Below are 20,917 nucleotides of genomic sequence, written 5' to 3' on the forward strand. Positions count from 1 at the left end.
CCCCGTTTCTCAACACCCACTCTGTAAATTTAGCGAACACTGCAGCAAGAAGTGTGTCTGTGTGTGTCACGATCAAGAGGAAGGAGCAAGCAGGGATTAAGATTAATTAAAACCTCTCGTCCGGCTGGTGACAGGTAAATACGAACCGGAGCCTGTGGTTTGACTCAAAATTCTTATTTGACACAATCCGACTGTCTAATTATAGCTCACTTACTTGGGTGAAAGGGACAAGGTGGTGGCTTTTTCTCCTACTAACATTCGCCTTTTCTCGGGTGGATGACACTTTAATTCCTGACATCGCTGTAATTTACAGTAAGGTCTAAGCAGCGAGGTTGTAGTTGGCGGGGTGTGTTTCTGTACAACTGTTGATAGCTTCATTGCTGGTAGTTTAAAAGTGACGGCACCAGATCAGATCCCGTCGGTATGTTCTCACTGTTCCAAGTGCTGCGACCTCAATAAGGCTAAGCAGCTCCTTATGGCAAATTTCCAAGTGTACCATTCCTGGGAACACTTAATTTTCTCATTGTTATGATTCAGGTTTCCTGTTTAAACTACAAACAGTGCTTTTCAAATATACTGAAAGAAATGTGGAGGATGAACTTTGGACTAAAAATGTGTAAATAAGTGAAAATCCAGCCCTGTTAATGGGGGTTTAAATAATCTACAATAGAGAAACATATATTGGATAACCTCATACATGTTTTCCTTAGTTTGTTGAAATTCATTAGAAAGCTAACCAGAATTCTTGATGCACCTGAGTCAGCTGACTGCTCTGCAGTCTGAAAGCCAATAGCAGCTTTTAGCACTTTTCTCTATTCTGATTGTTCTTTCTATCCTCAATTTCGTTGTTTGCCGGTGTGAAGTGAAAGGCATTTCTGGCAGATTTATACCTCTAATATTGGAATGTCTTTGAAATGTAGATGCCACATGTGTACTAAATGATTAGTCCCTTGGATGGGTGCAGTGATTTATCACCAGGTGGCCTGGAAGTCATTAGAGACTTCTTCTCTATCACTAAACTAGGCTGTCTGGCTGTAGTTTCAGATTCATCTGCTGAATCTCAGGAAGAAAGCAACTTGGCTTTTATCTCAAAATCTCAAGGCAGCTCTTCAAGACATTAAAATCTCTTTACGTTCAGTTTATAATATGGATTTTTTTAAAAACTCTGGCCGTCTAAATGGCAGATTACAGTTCGTGTGAACTACCTGCAGGGTTTTTTTTTTTTTTTTTTCAAAAAGTGTGAAAATTGTTTAAGCAGCTAAGTCTCATTTGTGCTAACCCATGGTACACATGAAGTTCATCCACCCATCCATCCTCTTCCACTTATCCAATTCAGGGTCACAGCAGGGCCTATTCCAGCTACATATGAAGTTGTAGTTCTAATTTTTTTTTTTTTTAATTTGATTTTGAAAACAATCCAAGTGCTGTTGCACATGAATGGATTATTTGACTGGTCTGTTGACAGACAGACCAGTTGTTCTGTCATCAAGCGAAAAACAAAATGTAAACACTTTTTTAAAGTTTCACAATTATTGAAATATCTTTGAATTTTGTAGAGAACAAGATATGTGAAGTTGGAATTCCACAAATTTTAAGAATCAAGTTATTGTTTTGTTTGTTTTTTAATATTAATAGTTTATTTTTGATGATTTTAAAATAAATATCTTTTAGGTTTGGACTCTCCCGTGTAGGAACTCATTAGCTAGCCTTGTGGCTTAGCCTCTTTGGACAATGACACTTTCATTTCTGTCCACCAGTCAATGTTTAGAAATGCAAATACATTTTATAAAAGTTAATAAAAAGCATCAGTGCCTTCAGGTAACAGACAATTGTTCTCCATTGCAATTTGGCAAATGGCATCCCTCTTTTGACTGTTTACCTGTATGCAAACGAAGCCTGTTCAAATATGTTTTGTAAATTAGCACTTGGAATATAAACAGAAAACAGAAAATTTCCACTACAAAAAAACTCTGTCCTTCTTACCTACAGATTCTAGAAATGCTCATAGAGATCGTGAAGTGCCAGTGAGAAAGAAAACAGCCTGAAAGCTTAGGCTGTGCTCTGAATAACTGACAAATTTCTACTATTGCAAGCCAATCAATTACTCATTTATTTGAGAAAATATTGGGCAAGTATTGAGTAGTTATTATCATTATTATGACTTTAAAGATTAGAACAGTTGGCTTCTAAAGGAACAGACAAAAAAAAAACTCGGGGAAACTCAGTCCTCTTGGCCAACAAGTCATCCCTGTTTGGCTGCTCATGAGCTGAGTTACTGAAGAGAAGTGAGTCCTATGGTACCTGTTCTCTCTCAGTGTATCCGCTGCTTCTTGCCTTAGAGTTTGCCAGCTGACTGAACTCTGTGGTCTTCCCCTACTTCCTCTCAGCAGGCTTCAAGAGCAAGAGTGTCTTCCTTTGTACTTTTAAAGTCGTGGCTGCTTGACAGAAGCGATCTATCTGGGTCATTAATCTGGGAATGCCCAGCTGATTATGGTGCTCAAACAAGTTTTTGCTGCATGAGACTCCACCTATGTAATTGTGTTGAAACTGCAAACACCTGAAGGAACCTTATTTGCTTTTCTGATCACATGCTTATACTGTTGTTATGAAGTGATAGGCAGTTAGTTTAGTTTATTAAAATCGACCTTCCAGACTCTGCCAGGCCATAACTTTGGCTTAAAGCCATGATTTTCCTCATCTCTTTATCACAAAGCGACCTGAAAGTTGGTACAACTTGGTACAAACCTACAGAACTGCAGCAAGAAAAAAAACATAACTTATTTCCCAAAATGTCAAGAGTCCTTTAATGCATAAAAATCTCTGTTTAGTTTACAATCACCTGGTCGTCTTCATATGGAAATAATTGTCCATTGCTGTTAAGAGGCCTAACGAAAGATATCATATTTGTTTTTTGGTTTGTTTGTTTTTTAATGTCTTGGGCATAGCTGATTTTGGCACATTTGACCATTTCCTTGGGTGTAGCATATGGTCATGACTCGGTGAGACTCAGGAGCTGGGGTTTTTGTGCCCAAAGAATGTGAGAGGCTGACTTGATCTCCTCTGTGTGTTCCTGCTCTTGTGTAATGCAGATCGGCATTGAAACATTTCGTTTTTTTTGCGCTGTAGTCAACAGCTTATAGTAAGAGGGCTATATTTGATCAATAAGTACTAGATATGAAATGGCTTGAAGGTCTCTTTCAAATTCCTCCGTGTAATCTTTAATCTTGGTAGATGAGATGTGTGTAGGTGGTGCTGACAGCTGGTCCTGCGGGCTGTCTGCTCTATGTCATACACAGCCTTTGCCAGTTTATGAACTTTGCCCCATTTCTTAGGTTGCCTCGTGCAGAGGTGCAGCTAATTCCTGGGTGCCCTTAGATCTAAAGGTTTCTGGACTGTTTCAGGACTGCACCTCTTGAGGATAAAAGGCACAAGTTGTCTGTTATTGTGAGTTGCGGTTCAGGTGCAGAAGTTGCTTAAGGACATTTTTGTAAAAGGCAAGCCCCTGAAGTACATTAAAAGGCCTTTTTCTTCTGTAGTTTGGAGCTACTCTGAAGACATTCAGGCTAGATGGGAATGAATGTTTCTCTGTCAAACTGAGTCAAAATCCAGTCTGGCTTTTATTATTCTGTTAGTTATAAAACCTGTTTCTACAACCAGACTTGGACAGAGCTCCTTGACAACTCCTGTCTGTGTCAGATTTTTTTTCTTTTCTTTTACTGTAGTGCACACTATCAGTCCTGTGAGCTTGTTATATGTGCAAAACAATCCTGATGGGACTCATTTCCTGTTATATGTTTGCAGGACACGAGAACAAAAAGTCATCATCGCTGTAGTGTCAGGAACAACATGTTTGTTAATAGCTGGATGTTCGTGTATGTTCAGCATTGTTGTTGATATCAAACTCACATGAGCAGAGAGAGGCAGCTCTACCTCAGCGGTCAGGGTCACGCTCTACTCTGCAGTAACTCTGTTCAGCTTGTTGCATAACTCCTGTTGGCCCTTAAGCCTCAGGAAACCTCCTTAGAGAAGGATTGAGGTGGCGTGTTCATTAACCCGGGGCATTGCTCAAATAGTTGTACAGAGTAATGGTGCTTTGCTTTCCCTTTTAATGGTTGTCTTTGGACCAAGTCTTATGACCCAAGTCTTAGACTTAAGACTTAAGTCTTGTTTTACAGTTTATCCCCTTCATAAGGACGCTATGCTAAAAATATTTATTCGTGTTTGTTGAATTTTGGTTTGTATTTAACACCTGTTTCATGATGAAATAATAAAATAAATAAAAAAACACATGATAAGTTATTAGAATCATTTTCCGTTCATTGACTGGATAATTAAATCTAGGTCATTTATACCTCTTGATTATATGTGAACAGCTTACCAACTGAAATATTTATCATAATTATTCATACTTTGATACTTTTCTCTTTTTTTGTGGATGAACAAACAAGATATTCTTACATGTTGGGGGATTTGGAGAGTAAGTGGATTTCGTTACCTTTGGACAGAGTGGCATAAGCTGTTTTTCCCTTAATTCCAGCCTTGGGGTAATTCTGTCAGTACTATCCCTTCATATTAACAGACAAGTATAATGTTAGCAGTTCACTCTTATTACCCTTAACAGTATTACTGTTAAATGCATAGCATTTGTAGCCTAATCTAATTTTCAATGCCTGCTACTAGACTGGCCTTTTGAAATACCTACAACTTGACAACAAATACATAAGAGACCATAAAAATGCAAGCTATTGCTTCAGAGCAGTGGGTTTTAATCTTTTTGTGCCAATTTCCAGGCTTCACAGGAAAACCTTTTGTCATGTGTTTGTTTTCTTGGTAAATTGTTTGTATGTAGATAATTGTCATTTTTGTGCTGTTCTTTGTTATTAACCAGGAAAGTGGTCACTGCATTTCTTGACACAAAGTGCAAACAGTAGAGTGGAAATTCTTCCTCGGTTGCTTTTGGGCTGATTTGTCTTAGCATGAGATGAACTGTGAAAAATTAAATGTAGCCTATAGTAGTGCATTTTTTTTTTTTTTTTTCCTGTTCTCCTTCAGGGACCACATAACGCGTTAGCAAGAACATTGTCTTTACAGCGTGGCTCACAGTGTAATGCAGAAATATTATAAAGTCCTGATAGACAGGATATTGTTCATTCTTTTCAGATTTTTCTTGTAGTTTAATGAAATCAATCTTTTTCTTCAGGCCTGCATTTCAGTGAAATAATATGGAAAGGGACTCGTTGGTTTGAACTGCTATTAACGCAGTCTGCGACCAGGAGTTGTATTGTTTCAACAGAACTCGGCCCTTTATGAAAACAACACAAGGTTCAATGGCAGCTTGTTGCCCCAGAGGCATAAAATACAATCCAGGAAGTCTAGATTTGGTAACAGATCTGTGAACATGAAGGTATTTCAGAGCCCAAAACAATAGCAGCAGCACTGTGAGAAAATACCATGCAACTGTGGAAAGTTACCGTGGTGGTAATTATTTTTTAACTTATTCCACTTGAAATGATCCCTTGGAATTAAGGGATTGGCTACCAGAGCGCCTCAGTAGGAGACATTATGTTGCACTGTGAAGTGCAGTCACAATGAATTTTTGCAGGCACCCTAGCTTCATAACTAGAAGGATATTTTTCAAATAAACAAACAGGCTGCTTTTGAGGTTACCCAGAATGCAACCTTGCCTTTTTTTTTTTTTTTTTTTTTTTGTTTTTCTTCAAAGGGTCACGACCTTGCTTTGAGATTTTGATGGGAAAAATAAAAATTTCAGGATCATCTCACTAGATAAAAGATGAATGTTGGCTTTTCTTCCAAGTAACTCAATCTTGACTCTAAGGTCAGTTAATTAAAGTTGCTTTGGTGTCATCCTGTGTTGTTTTGTTGGGTTTTTTTTTTTTTTCAGGCAGTGTGCTTCTTTGATGTAAATAAAACGGATGGTCCTCAGCCAGCTCCACCATGATAGTTGAGTTTTTATGAACGTATTCCAGTAATATCTCTGTGCACGTTCAGATGCCTCGAGCTACATTGTGTACAGTCAAAGATATATATGCCAGTTTATTTTGGCTTTTCCACAGCTTTCAGTAAGAGTGTTAATTTTTTAGTAACAACTGCACCTGCATCCAGTGGGGTTTCTAGTCAGACACTAGTTGTGGTAAGCGATGCTCAAACATGTTTTAATTGAATCAGGGTAAGAAGAGACTTCAGTATGAACGTGGAGAGGATGAGCTAAAGTTTTTTCCATGCTAAATCATGTTGAACAGGTGTCATCTGGAGGATAGAGCAAAATCGATTTCTACTAGCAACCACCTGCCTCTTTAGTAGTTGCTGTCATTAGTATCCATTAGTCCCTAAATTGAGAGCATCAGTCATAGACAGCCTGAGGATTTGGCACCATTTGTGACTATATGGGACATTTTCACGCATAATTTCCTTTTGTCAACGTGTCAAGATGTTCTCTCACAGGCTGCTAATATCAATAGGAAGAACTCAATGTGCAGCTCCAAAGAGCAGCTGTGTACATGTGGATGTATGTGAATGTAGGCAAACGTCTGTGCTTGCTTGCACGCGTTGCCTCTGGCTGCTCCCTCCATGCTCCGGCTCTGCCGAGGCCTGTCCAAACAGAACTACAGCCAAAAAAGCTCCTCCCAGGCTCCACAGAACAGGAAGTGGGTTGTTTTGTTTCACAGAGGCCTCGGTGCTGCTGTCTCCCACTTGTTTGGCTCTGAACCCATCATCTAGTTGAGAGTATCTCTGGTCCATTTGGCAGTCTCTGAAAAGCAAAAGATGCTGTGTGGTGTCTGTTGAGAAGTATCAGGCACTCTTCAATGCAGCTCATTATTTTTGTTATTGTTCTTTTATAGCTGTCAAAGCCTTTGCTCTTTTTTTTTTTTTTTTTTTTTGTTCTTCATGAGCATGTTAAACATGCAGAATAACTGGAGTGAGTAAATTCAAACTTAAGTATTTGGTGCAGCTTAACAAAAGCTTTGCAGCTGCAGCACGGTTTGTGGGAAGTGTAGGAGTGGGTCCTTGGGCAAAAGACAGAAAATATGATCATACCCATGACCACAATTTCCATAGCAAGAAACAAGTAACCAAGTTGTTATTAAAACTGTCAACCGCCAAACACCCAAAGTTTCCTCCTGGTTATGCCAAGTTTTCATATGCATGGTAATGGAGCTGACAAGTAATTCATTCACTTACCCTTTTCATTTTGCTCTTTCCAGAGCAAAACTACTGATTCGGCCTATTTATTTCTTAACTATTTACATGTAATTTTATTTTAATAATTGTACGTACTTCCACAGACTGTATTTAAATGAGCTGTTGTCTGTTTCAAGGTCAGCTGGTTAAGTGCTGATAGAGACGTTTACTGGCAAAAGTGGTCAATGGAGGATCTACTCAAAAAGTCAAGGCAATATGAGGTTTTCTGGGTACCTTATGCTTCAACTCGTGCCCACTTGGAAAAAAGCTGAAACCAATTATAGACAGTAGCTCCACATGGCTGATTACCGTCAGCAACACATGGTGAAATGCAATTAAATTTCCACATTGTAATGCTATTTCTTAACCCAGGTGTTTACCACAACATAGAATGGGCAGTTAACCAGCTGTCAGCTCTTTTTCCTTCACTGAAATTGCCTCAATTTTACTGGCTGTTGTTTGACCTCTAATTTCTTTGCTTTTTCTGGAAGTCCCATGTCACCCTTACTCTCTAACTTCTAAATATTTCTGCAGCCACAACCCATTCAGATAATTAGTTGTGCTTGGGGTTTTTTTTTTTTTTTGGTTAAAATCCCTGGTTTCAGATTCTCAGATCTGAAATTCTGGCAGTTTCTTCGTCTTCTGACTGTAAACTGTAATTATTTCTCCACATTTCCAAACACAGCGAACTAATTGCTAGTGATAACCTGCCACAGCATTAACTTTAGGGATGGGTATTATCAAACAGTCTGCAAATTATTCCTGTAGTAAAATCTGTACAATCTGTGGTGTCCCGTTTTCATTTTTCTTGTGTTTGTAAACGGATGAGATGCTAAACAAGCTTATTATTTTTATGGTTATTTTATGACTTGTTAAAAGGTATTCAGAAGATTAATTTTGCACATCCCCCCCCCCCCCCCCCCCAGCTCTGCATGAAATAAATCATGTCTAACAAGCCGTCCTGATGATACGATATGAAACCAGCAACAGTTTAAATAATGACCTCAGTCTGTGTTTCATTGTGACGTCTGAAGAATGGCTTGATGCTGCTTATTGAAAGCACTGGTGTTGCCATGCATCTGAGCAGCAATTAAAAGTGGGCGTTGGGGCAGACTCGACTTAAAGTTTTGCCTGTAGCACAGAAAGATGAATTTCCCCTGATAAGTCGGTGCCCCTCGTGAAGAGTATTAGTGTCAAGACTGTCTGGCAGAAGGTGGATGAGGTGAGGAGCCAAATGACTATATGCACAGCTGCTCCCAGGCAGCAGGGCTCCAGCTCATCCATCAGCTGCACTGCTAACTCATCCCCATGCATCCCCAAACACACCAGCTGAACTAGTCTTCTGACCTGGGGATACTCCATAATGTTTCTTGATGGTTTGTGCACAAAAACTTGCAAAGCTTCTTAAAGCATAGGTATAACATTTAATTGATTTTGATTTAGGGCTAGGATGCCTGCACAGTACACACATGGAAACAAAACGAGTTTAGTGTTTTGGCTTTTTTAGGATGCCACCAACTACTCTAATTTCCTTACACTTTTCTCCTCCTTGCAAGCCAGCAGAGGATGATAACAAATCCCTTCATTTCCTAGCTTGTCTCAACATGTCTTTTATTCCTCTCCTTCACTCCAGTCTCATCCTCCATCTCTTCTGTTTGTGTGGCTTTGTAGACTAGATTTGGCATTGGGGATTCAAGGTCTGTGACTGCATTTTGCCGTGACAGTATGTAGATCAGAGCTTTCCCGAAGGTGTAATGCCGTACGGTCTGTCAGAAATGTCAGAGTGGTTGCTTTGGAGCTACACTGCTTGAGCAAGGAAAAAAAATCACTGTGTTCTTGATTTATCTTATGATCCCTACAAATAATTTAAATAACTACTATGTAAAATCCACGAATAGATGAGACGGTTAATGTGTTGTTTGACTTCAGGCAAACAAGAACTTCTTGTTGTTCTCCCAACAGAAATGGCAGCCATTCGGAAGAAGCTGGTGATTGTTGGAGACGGAGCTTGTGGGAAAACATGTCTTCTCATTGTTTTCAGTAAAGATCAGTTTCCCGAAGTCTATGTCCCTACTGTGTTCGAGAACTACATCGCTGACATCGAGGTTGACGGAAAACAGGTTTGTGCTATTTACACAAAAACTGACTCGATTAAAGTGATGGTGTCTCTCGTCATGAACACAGAAATGCTTTTCAATTATTTAGGCTAATTATAGATTTAAGAACATGAGAGTGTAAGTAAAGTCCAATCCGCCTCAATTACTGCTGTTACTGTCAACCTCTCCCATCTCTCACACCAGACAGTTTGCACTAATGTTGCCAGACGTACTATAAACACTTGAGGTTTTTGTTTGTTTGTTTTTTAAGTAGTTGACCAAAGTAGGCTTCTAATTATGATGATGCAACTGCTGGCTGAGAATGCAAGTGTGAAGTGGATTTTATAATATTTCAGGAGCTAGCTTTCTGAAGGACTACATTAAACTAAATTAAAACAGGCCACAGGCACCAGTTGAAAATTAAGAAGATACATTTTTCTTAATTGCGGCGTAAATATAATCTTGGTTTCCACAAATTACAAAAAAATATATCAACACTTAATTTTTTTTATTGGGGTACTCTGAAAGAGTAGTGACCTTATTAGCCAGACAAGAGATAATGTGCTATCGACACCATTGTTTACGTGTGTGTGTGTGTGTGTGTTTTTGCTCCTGGACAAGAGCTGCATGCACAGCCTTAAACAAGAGAAAACAAACCTCTGTACAGTTTTTTTGTGCGTGTGACGTCTTGAATCTGAGTCATGGGAAGGTGGTGAGGGTGGAGTTTAAACTGCAGATGCCTCGTTATGTCCAATCGTTTTATTCTTTTTTCTTTAGCCGACCATCGCTACACAACTTGGCAAAACAGGAAATGACTCTACTTCCCAGCTTCCTGTTCAGACGGGGAACAGGGATGTATCTTAGCAATCCCATTCCTTCCCTCAGGATCACCATCCTCATGCTACTGCCTGATAAACGTGCCTCACTTCCTGTCCTTGTCCTGGCTGCACTTCTTAGGTGGAGGTAGGCAGGAGGTTAAAGCTCATGTTCTGGACAGGAAATTTAAAGTTAGGGAGCCATGATGCACAGATTAGAAAGGGATCATTTTGGAAAAGATGTGAGTGTCAAGTCTTTGAGTGTCTCTATGGAGGATAACCATCCCGTCAGATTTAGCTTCTTACACAACAGGATGGATTAGATTTGTGTTCAGCCCCAAGTTTTTAGCTCCTCAACCCCCATCCCATGAGGCAAAGATACACTCATCGTCAGCGGACTGAGCCGATTCCACAAATAGCTGGGGGGTTTTGGGTCTTTTTCCTCTGTCTTTCCCTCCCTGAACTCTGCAGCTTACAACTAGTCCAGTGGGAACACAGAGCTCTGGTTCCTCATGCAGTCTCAACAGTGTTCGGCCACCTCCCACCTTCTGCCTCTGCAAACCTCTATTTTGGGACTGTTAACTGATTTTTGTGCTTTCTGTGGGCAGACAAAAATCTGTCATTCAGCAAAGTTCTGGTATTTAAACTTTGCAAAAGTTTCTTTTTTCTTTTTCCATTGAATCCAATGAGTCAGCTGAAGAGCAAACTCAAGGGAAGCTGGGCTGTTGATGCCCTTAGAGGGAGACACGCTAACCGGTTTGATGGTTGCTAATCTCTCACTTTCCCTAATTGAATTAATCAGTGGTGTGATGGGATGAGCCCAGTCACCAAGTTCATTTCCACAACACTGACAGCCTTACACAACTAACAGACTTACAGTATGAAGCCCTGATTAGGTCAGAGCTGCTGGGGTGATTTAAAAAAAAAAAAAAAAAAAAAAAAATGAATTCACTTTAAGATGAAGAAAGTAGTTGTAGCCAGAGGGGAAAGCGATACTATGTCGGATACTTCCAGCATTGTTTGGTTCCCCATATTTAAACCTCCAGCCTTTGGGAAGATTACTCAGATCCTCCACATGCCTCAGAATTTCTGCATCATTGAGCAGAAGTGATGTCATGACTGGTTATATGTTGCATTCGTCTCCATTAGTGGGCAACGGTATGTTAACTGTTTACAAGATAAGTCTGTGTTTATAAAGATGAGTAATATTAAGGAGCAAAACTGCATTTGTTCTCTGTTCCAGATGAATCCATGTTTTGATGTTGTGTTTTTTTCCAGGTGGAGTTGGCATTGTGGGATACCGCAGGCCAGGAAGACTATGACAGGTTGAGGCCTCTCTCTTACCCCGATACAGATGTCATCCTGATGTGCTTCTCCATTGACAGCCCAGACAGTTTAGGTGAGGAAAGAATAATGTAGAGTAGTCTGTTTTAAAATGTCATATTACAAATGATGAATAACGAAACTTATAGTACTTATAACTTATATTCCATTAAAATGATCGTTCATGAACATATTGCTCTATCTTACATAACCAAACGTAGGTCAAATAAGCGAGAGAGGGTCCTTGTAAAATACCCTAATATACTTGATGGGAAGTGGGATTAATGCAGCTAAAAACATCTTTGCCTCAAGGAGGCTGCAGAGCAATCCATCATGAGAAGTGTTCTGCACTGTGACTCTGCACTGCTTGTCCTCTTTTTATAGTTCTCCTCCCTATACTGAGTATTTCAGCTCACTTCTTGTCTTTCCTGGGACAGAAAATATCCCTGAAAAGTGGACGCCTGAGGTGAAGCACTTCTGTCCCAATGTTCCCATCATCCTGGTGGGGAACAAGAAGGACCTGAGGAACGATGAGCATACACGGAGAGAGCTAGCCAAGATGAAGCAGGTACAAAGGCCCCTGACGGTCAATGAACAGTGGAATGAGCTAATCTGATGCAGGTAGAGAGCTCTTGAAATCTCAGGCACTAAAAGGCACTGGATATGTGCTGGGTTGAAACATTTCATTTGTTAGGATTTTGTTTGACATATTTAGGCACGTGTTATTGACCCTTTTAAAAAAATAAAATAAAAAAGGGTCATGTAGCACTACCATCCTGTGAATGTTTGCAGTCTCACATTTATTTCTAAAGAAGCTACATGACAGATGACGTTAATCTTGCTTTTCCTGCTTCACCAGCGTACTCGGTTTAAGAACTGTCAGCTTATAGAAACACTAAAGGCCTGTGTGTAGAAATGGAAAATTCATTATTGTACAGGGTTTCAACCACATGTTTACGACATTAAACCACCAGTGTATTAACTACAGCATCAATCTCACAGCTTACTGACAGTGACAGGACTTTTCTTAATATTTTTCGACCACATCAGAACTATGACAGGACAGAAATGTTCTAATCCAGAACAGCATGTGAAAAGCAGAAGCCTCAGATGGCTGTACAGTCAGAGCATGAAATATGATTCAGGGAAGCTGGTTTAATTTGTCACCGAGTATGAACGCTTATCGCAAAACACAGCGTTCGTACTGCAAAGAAGATATTATGTAATTGGACACTTTCTATCAGATGGCTTTACAAAATAAAATTGAGAGAAGACAGCAGGAGGAAGAAGAATCCCTCTTCTAGGATTGGCATGCAATCATTTAGAGTAAGAAAGCAATAGAAGAATCGAAATATAGAAAATCACAATGTCAAAAATGTCAGTGTCAGTAACAAGTTAAAGCATGTGTCTCTGTCAAACTGATTTCATAAGATGTAAAAGATTTCAATTTGCTAATCAAAACATACTGACATTATAAATGATAAGTCAAAAAAGCAAAATGTTTTGTTTTCTGTCACTAAAAGGAGAACAGCAAAGTGAAAGCCTGAATAACATCTCAGTTTTATGTTTTCACAGTGGAATCTGTAGATGAGCTTTTCCTGTCTGTGGAAATCAAGACATCAGTAGTCAGTTCAAGAGTTTGACTCTTGCATAGTAAAACAGACATTGGTTTGATATTTGTAAGATATGTGATAAATGGCTTAGACATAAAGCCATAAACTTGAGCCCTTGATTCCAAGATTTCGTTGGGTTGTTAAATGAGTCATGCCAAAAAGGCGGTGAGAGGCACATCAAACTGTGCTTATTCTTTTGTTAATAAGTATTATGGTAGTGAGGGGGTGTTTAGACTGTAGCTGTACTGTATAAAATGATTTTGTTTTATCAGCAGTTCAAATGCAAAAATACTCAGTTTACTGTCACATATATGACAAAAAAAGCAGTAAACGGTAAAAAAAAAAGAGCCTTTTTTTGCATGAAAAATAATTCATGTTCTAAGTACAGTTACATTGATAATTTTGTATTGATTCTGCTTATAGAATGGCTTATTCTTGACTGATTGTTAGTGCTCTAATTTCACTTTAAAAGGGGGGGGAAAAAAAATCAAGGATCTCTTCAGTGGTATCGTGATTTTTTTTTTCCCTGGAAAGTAAACTGAGCTCTCCTTCTTTTCTCAGCACTTTAATTGAGTCCCTAATGGTGTCTGATCTAACCCTGCAGGAGCCAGTGAAGACAGAAGAAGGCAGAGACATGGCTGGTAGGATCAGCGCTTTTGGCTACTTGGAGTGTTCTGCCAAGACGAAGGATGGTGTGCGGGAGGTGTTTGAGATGGCCACAAGAGCAGCACTGCAGGTCCGCAAGCGCAAGAAGAGAAGTGGCTGCACGGTGCTGTGAGCAGTCCAGACGCCATCAAATCAGCTGACCAATTGGAGAAAAATAACACATGAAAAAGGACTGACCTATTACCAAATGGATCTTTGTACTGTATCTCACATTTCATGACAAAGACAGGCAGATGAATTGAACATAAACAAACCTAATACAGGAAATGAACTATATGACATCTGTGGCTAGAAATTGATGTTTCCGTATTGATTTTCTTTTGTCCCTCCCAAAATCTGTCTTAACAATTTACACTTTTTTTTTTTTTTTTTTTTTAAACTTGGCTTTGGTAGGTGCACATTTGTATGCGGTATTGTTCTTCACAAGCTTCTCGGGCAAGTGGCATCATTCTTAGCTTGTATAAATAGGCAGTTCTGTTTCACTGTAGCAGTAGCGATAGAGAATTAAAGATGATATCTTTTGACCATAAGAGCTAGTGCCTTTTTTTAAGTTTATACACCACCGTCTGTTTGTCGGCGAGCTTGCATTTCGGCTGAGGACCCCTTCATTGTACTGTAGCTCATTTTACAGTGTTGTCATTGTGAAACCTGAGCAAAGCCATAAGTAAAGGCTTTCAGTGCTCGTCAAGTCAAGCACAATAAATGGTTGCTTGTGTCATTTTTTTTTTTTGTTGGTATGAAACATCAGTTTCACCTTCTCCATTATGAGCCCACTCACATCGAGGATAAAGAAAGGCAGCTGCTTCTGTAATGTAATGTGTCAACAAAGGAGTGTGCTTCCCATTCTGCATAAAATTATTCACATTCGCCCCTCGTAATTGTTGCTAGAAGCTAGATGGGAGGGGAGGGAGAGGTGGCCAACTGAGACGCAAGCCAATATGACTCAACTATGCACAATAGCTGTTAGGACCAACAGGGAGATGACACAAGTGGAATCACATGTAGGCCACGGCCTGGTGAACCCTCCCTTGTTTGTTTATTATGAGTGACTGAGTTCAGCTCTTTTTGCTAAGTTAACTGGTTACACCCGTTATTGGAATCTTGTTTGTGATGCTGGTTAGCCCAGTCATGGAAATCGCATCCTGTTAGGCTGGATGTTTCCAGTTGGACGACATTCTTTACATGTCTGAGAAGAGCCACAGTGTGTGTGAGTGAGTCTTTTGTTTTGTTTTTTTTCCTGGTGCCTTCTCTGTTCTGGTGTGCCTTTTTCGGTTGTTCTCTCCCAGACCAGATGGACTAGCTGCTGAATGTCAAGCTGATACTCACTGACAAGGTCAAGAGTCACCGTTCTGATGTTTTTTTGTTTTTCAAGGCTTGGTTGATGCATGGTAAAATGTGTTATTTGATGTATGCCATCATTTTTTTTAAAAAAACATTTTGTGTAGGACACATCTTTATCTTGTCAGATGAGCAAAAGAAGTTTAAGTTCTTGCATCATGTGAAAATTACAATATGGTTGATTGAGAAAACATCTGTATGCAACCATTTCCTTTGATGTTTTACTTAAAAAAAAAATCAGTTACAACCTATAGGATGGAATTTAAGCTCACTCTTTGGAAATATACTCGGCATTTAAGGATGTAATTAAATTTCAGTTCACTAGGACATGTCAGATCATCCTCTAGTATCTGTATTTGCTCATATCCTCGCAGAATACTCTAGTGAACTTCCCCTGATGATAATAGCTTGATATTCTTGAAAGGCCCTCACAGACTGTCCTGAGGCACACTCTTTCACACTACTGTTGCTCAGTCATCTACTTTACATGTCCACTGGTTGCATGAAGGGTGGATTTCTTAATATACGTGGCAAAAACAATATCATCTGTGTTGCATGCAACCTTCTTACAATTCCATCAAAAGCGCCAAACCTACCAGTTATTGTAGTAATACTGTGTGTAATGCAAATTTAAACCCTCTGCTGGTGAAGCACATAAATGATGCTTTAAACGAGCGGGCCAGCAAAGAGGCTACAGCTCAGACGAGGTGTTGTGATCGTTTTAGCCGACAAACGCACACAAGCAACCTACTAATGTTCTATCCACCCTCCAATCTTTAGAGGGCGGATGCTACTTTTAACTCGGGACTCTGTGCACTAATATGGACAACAAGCACACCATTTGGGCAAGGGTAAACATTCATATCTCTACAACTTCTTATCGATGAAAACATTTCATAGTGGTGGCATGGTGTTGACGTGTCTTAACAAGCTCTCGCAAGGAATACTTGGGAATTAGAGATCGGCGGAGAGTTAAATAACTTAAAGCTGGGAGTAGAATCATAACAATTGAAAACGTTCCCATAGAGCAGCGGAGGAGCTAGTGTTGAACATATCACTAAGAGCATGTACTATACTGCTGTCCATGTGTATGCCGATAATGTCCCGCTAAAAAAATGTCCTTGCTATGTTGATGCATGCATGAGAAATCCATGGGTCTTTACAGTGCGCACACATACAGAAGCACTAACATCGCACACCTCTGTGGGAACAGCTTCAGCTCAGTGTTGTGCAACTTTTATTTCTCTCTCTGGAAGTATTTGAAATCAATTAAAAGGATCCAGATTTCTATAAAAGCTCATTGTAATAATGCTTTGTAAACAGAAAGTGTTGTAGTGAACATTTGAGCTGAAGTGAACATGAACATTGTTAATAAACTATTTTTGCGAATAGACAGACCGGTCTCCTCAGTCCATTCTTGAACAGGACGATGCTGCTAAAGGAAATGATCAGGCACCACGGTGTAATATAATATACAGCAGATCAAAAAGTCAGTTTATTTTTTTTAAGTTTTGAATTGACATAAGTCATAAGACATACGGTGATGAATCAGTGTATTAAAATGATCTTCCATTCTTTTCCCATCTGTAGGACATTTTAGCATCTGTACAGCCATAGTTATGTTAACTGGGCTAAATAAACAGACCAAGTAAGTGTAAAAAGCCAAAGTTCACTGCTTCATTTTGCCACTGTGATTAGAAACAGAGGAGCATTTATTGCACTTAAATAGGTTCATAAAAGGATATGGTCTTAAATCATGTGCTGAAGCAGTAAGACAGAGAATAAAATAAAAGACTGACACTTGCTATGCATTCAAATGGCTTTAAATCCATCTGTCGCAGACGCTATGTCCTAGTTTAGAGGAAATGTTAATGCTCATTTTTCCACCCAGGGTCCACAAATTGCTGAATGGCACTCTCCTCTGGAACAGGACCTAGAACAAAGACAGACAAAATCTTAGCAAAAGATTTTTTATTTTTATTTTTATTTTTGAAGAATACTCACTGGGAACGCTAAGTCCAGATGAACAGAATCAACTTTTGGTGACTCACTGGGAAAATGTTTTGTTCTAAATGCTTTTACATTTTAAGGTTTCAATCATGCAACTATTTACCTCAGCAAATAAAGCCTAAAGTCTGGAGAAAAAGACACATGCAGCTGTCGAGTCTACTGTCTATTGCAGTCTTACTGAGGATAAAGCTGTACTCACATTCAGAATCCATGTTGATTTTCAGCGTCGCCAGTCTGGACACAATATCATCTTCCTCTTCCACATCGCTGAAGTCAAATCCAGTGTAGCCCTTCTCCTTCACACAGTAGCTGATGAACCTGTGAACAAAAAAGCAAAAATTAAGAAAACGTGAGTGAGAAATGCTCAAGAAATGTGCACTCCTTGTTAACTGGGCAAATTTTATACAGCCCAAAGGCTCCAAAATGGCAACAAAGTGAACAATTTGAGGTTGTTTTGTCAGCTGCTAACAATGAGGTTTCACTTTCGGTAATCACTACGTTTACTCAGTGCCTCCCAAAACATCTTGCCTTCGCTTACTTCTCCCATGTTGGGTCCTTCTTGAGGATCACAGGGTTTCCCACCACTATAAGCAGGGACCTGGCTCTCGTCAAGGCTACGTTGAACCTCTACAAGTGAATACATATATATAAAAAAAGAATATATTAGTAATTTATTCAACCATTAAAGAAGCAGCAGGCTTTCTTATAAGCTTAAATGATGTGACAAACCTTTTCATTTGACAGGAACCCAATATTGAAGTCTCTGTCCATCTTGACATAGTTGATGCTGCTACGGACGGTGGAGACCATAATGATCTTCCTCTCTTGTCCCTGAAACTCCTCCACAGAGCCGACCTGATATTATAAAGGGGGGGGGGGGGGGGGTGCACTTTACCATCTACCATCTAATAAAACTTTAATCTTATAACTGTTGAATGCATCCTCAATAATTAAATTACACTTCTGATTAGAAATAAACAGCAGATCAATCTTTTGATTACATCTTATTAAAACAATTTAGAAGACACTGTAAATGAGCATCTTAGGTTTGCATGGGGGCATATAACCATATTAACTGACACAGATTGTTTACAGCAGAGCTGCTAACCTTCAGCTCTTTGAGATCACTCCAGCGACTCAGCGCTGGGACAAATCTCAGGGCCTTCTGGATTTTCTCAACCTGTTAGCAAAAAGAAAAGCAGTCATGGGAAGTTATGAATGAACCAAACAACCTCCTTTTATCCTCAGTCATTTAACACAAATGTGCACCATGCATATTCACTTGTTTCCTGTAGGGGGCGATTATTCCGATGTCTGTTGCAGACAGTTTGGGGAGACCCTTCTTTCCTTGCGTTTCCATCAGTTTGGTGAGGTAGTCGATCAGGACTTCAATCTCAGACACGTTGAAGAAAGACGGACTGTTCGCCTCTCTCTCATCTTTGCCCATCACTCCATGGAAGATCACTGGAAAACCCTGTAGTGGGGTAGCACTGTCAGTTATTCTTGTTAAATATGGTTCAAATACAATTTGGCGACTGACTCCTTAGTGAAATTAAAAATGTGAATTAAAACTACACATGAATTGTACACGTGAGCACTCCCATAAGGTCTATGAAGTTTTAAGAAAAATTGTACTTTTACAACATGAGTTGTTTTCATGTTTTAATATCTACTTTGTTTCAGCCAGTCTTTTTTCTTCCATCTTCAGCATCCTTTATCCAAAATATATCCACTATCCCTCCTCTGGACATCTCCAAAACAAACCCCTGCAAACTTCGTCTCCAAAACCATTCAACCAAACTTGTCCCTCTGATATACTCATTTCTAATCTGGTCCCTCATGTACCAGCAACTTCCAGCTTGGCCCTCTGTCTCCACCCACTCCACCCTGCCTGCGCCGCCTCCTTCACCTCTCTTGTGCACTTTTTTGTTCTTTGCATAGACGAGACCCATCTCACCCAGCTTCACTACTTCTGCTCCCTCTCATTCAAACATGTCATCTATCTTGCTTCTACTGACTTTAGCATACCTCCACCTTTCCTCTACTCACAAATCACAGTGTTGTCCGTGAACATCACAGTCCTCTTGTGTAACCTCAATTGTCAGCAGAGGCTCAGAGCTAATCCCTGATGTAATCCCACCTCCACCTTAAACTCATCTGTCACTCCCACACACTTCACTAGTGTTTTGCTGTTCTCACGCACGTCCCGCACCACCCTCACGTACATCACTGCCACTCTTGACTTCCTCATTCAGTACCACACTTCCTCTCTAAGCACCCTATCACATGGTTTCTCTAGATCCACAGACACAGTAAAACTCCTTCTGACCTTTTCTATACTTCTCTGTCATCACTTTCAAAGCAAACATTGCATCTGTAAAGCTCAGATGCACTTTACTATTTTATTTATTCATGTTCATCACAGTTTTTTATTTTTAAACTAATGTATGATGAAATCACAGTTGACAAATACACCTTTGCATCTAATCATATGCTTTGTGGATGACTTAGGGGGACAAAAAAACCCAAAAACCAAACAAAATAAATGAAAAGTTCCTGAGGCCTCACCTTCTTCGGAAGGTATTCCCAGTTGCAATAGGTCTCACGCTCCCATTGGTCAGCAAACACCTGCAATTCATTCTCATAGAACAACTCATTGGGGATTTTCAGAATAGCACTGTGTGACCTGAGTGAACGGGAAGGAAAAAGAAGAACAATAAAAAAAATGATGAAGCATTATTGGTGATTAACACAGCAGCACAAGTAAAAAATGGCTTTGACAAGCAATAGCTGAGAGACCCACCTGTAGTTTCGCAGCAGTTTGGTGACAAAGCGAGTGTCAAAATGCCCGTCTGTATTTTTCTGATATAACGAATTATGTCTCATCAGCCTCTCCAGTAGAGAAAGCCCTAGAAAGCATTCATGATACAGATTTGAATTCATGTTAATCTGAGAAAAACTCAAATAACTGAAGCAGCACTAAGCATTCATTTGATCCTTAAACTATTACCAGTGAAAACTGCCAGGGATACACAGTGATGCAACTAACGCCATCTGATCAGAAAGAAAAGAAAATGAGACCACTGGACTTACCGAGTCCATGTTCTATTGCAAAAGGAGATCGAAGGATTGGTCCCAGCTGCTTAGGATCTCCTGCCAGTACCAGCTGACCTTTCTCTGCATCGAGCAGACCTGTGAAACAACATAAATGAGTCTGTAACAAGGTGCATCAATTTCAGCACTTGCAAGTTATGACCTTTAATCACGAGAACCGATTTACTGAGGAAGTGTAATGTGTAAGAACAAATTAATTTACTACTGCTCTGACTTAAGGTCACATATATGCAGAATTTGTAAGCTGTAAAAGTCTTAACCCATACATTTTATTTATTTATTTATTTATTTTACAGCCTTTAGCTAGCTTTGGAGAAAACAAAATTTCTACAAATGCTAATTATATTCTGTCTGTACTGATGAATGTCACACTGAAAGCTGTGTGCTTTCAGAGAAGGCACATGTATAAAGCAGCTGGGTGTGGATAAAGTTCTGTAATCAGATAAGTGTATATATGAAAGGTTCATGTACTGCATTAATACCAGATTTAATGGAAAAAAACCTATTTAACAGGAAGTTGGATGTAAGAATTTCAGATTCTTGAAGGTTTCACAAAAGACTTTATTTATGTAGCGCCAATTCGACAAAAGTCCCCACAAGGCGCTTTATATCGTAAGCACCTTGAGGTGACAATCACAAAGCCCCCTATGAGCAAGCACATGGCAACAGCGGGAAGGAAAACTCCCATTTTGCAGTCTGAGAGTGAAGCCTTTCAGTATCACTCACAGATCTGAATGTTTCT

General features: G+C 39.6%; 2 protein-coding genes across 3 annotated transcripts in view; one reads left to right on the forward strand and one right to left on the reverse strand.

Moving 5' to 3' along the window:
• On the forward strand, positions 1–16,219 carry rhoca (ras homolog family member Ca). Its single transcript, XM_040007267.1, has 5 exons — positions 1–134; positions 9,163–9,320; positions 11,390–11,510; positions 11,872–12,002; positions 13,652–16,219. Exons 2-5 carry the CDS (start codon positions 9,165–9,167, stop codon positions 13,823–13,825), a joined length of 582 nt encoding a protein of 193 aa, XP_039863201.1. The 5' UTR covers positions 1–134; positions 9,163–9,164; the 3' UTR covers positions 13,826–16,219.
• Positions 14,081–20,917, reverse strand: part of mov10a (Mov10 RISC complex RNA helicase a) — an 18,605-nt gene continuing 11,768 nt past the window's right edge. The window contains exons 14-22 of one of the 2 annotated variants that reach the window (XM_040007021.1): positions 20,155–20,253; positions 19,865–19,970; positions 19,630–19,747; positions 18,344–18,535; positions 18,170–18,241; positions 17,791–17,916; positions 17,600–17,688; positions 17,261–17,379; positions 14,081–16,984 (exon numbers count right to left, since the gene is read on the reverse strand). In XM_040007021.1, the coding sequence (XP_039862955.1) occupies positions 16,920–16,984; positions 17,261–17,379; positions 17,600–17,688; positions 17,791–17,916; positions 18,170–18,241; positions 18,344–18,535; positions 19,630–19,747; positions 19,865–19,970; positions 20,155–20,253 (986 nt within the window). In that variant the 3' untranslated portion in view covers positions 14,081–16,919. Of the gene's footprint in view, positions 16,985–17,260; positions 17,380–17,589; positions 17,689–17,790; positions 17,917–18,169; positions 18,242–18,343; positions 18,536–19,629; positions 19,748–19,864; positions 19,971–20,154; positions 20,254–20,917 lie in introns of those variants that run through there. The other variant, XM_040007028.1, reaches the window with a different exon arrangement.

This window comes from Simochromis diagramma, unplaced genomic scaffold, assembly GCF_900408965.1.
Source record: "Simochromis diagramma unplaced genomic scaffold, fSimDia1.1 OVJJ01000320.1, whole genome shotgun sequence".
Lineage (NCBI taxonomy): Eukaryota > Metazoa > Chordata > Actinopteri > Cichliformes > Cichlidae > Simochromis > Simochromis diagramma.

Excerpts from the sequence above, each read along its gene's own strand:
- rhoca (XM_040007267.1), top strand. The coding sequence starts at position 9,165 with ATGGCAGCCATTCGGAAGAAGCTGGTGATTGTTGGAGACGGAGCTTGT. Across the intron at positions 9,321-11,389 it reads TCGAGGTTGACGGAAAACAG|GTGGAGTTGGCATTGTGGGA; the intron begins GTTTGTGCTATT and ends GTTTTTTTCCAG. Across the intron at positions 12,003-13,651 it reads AGCTAGCCAAGATGAAGCAG|GAGCCAGTGAAGACAGAAGA; the intron begins GTACAAAGGCCC and ends CTAACCCTGCAG.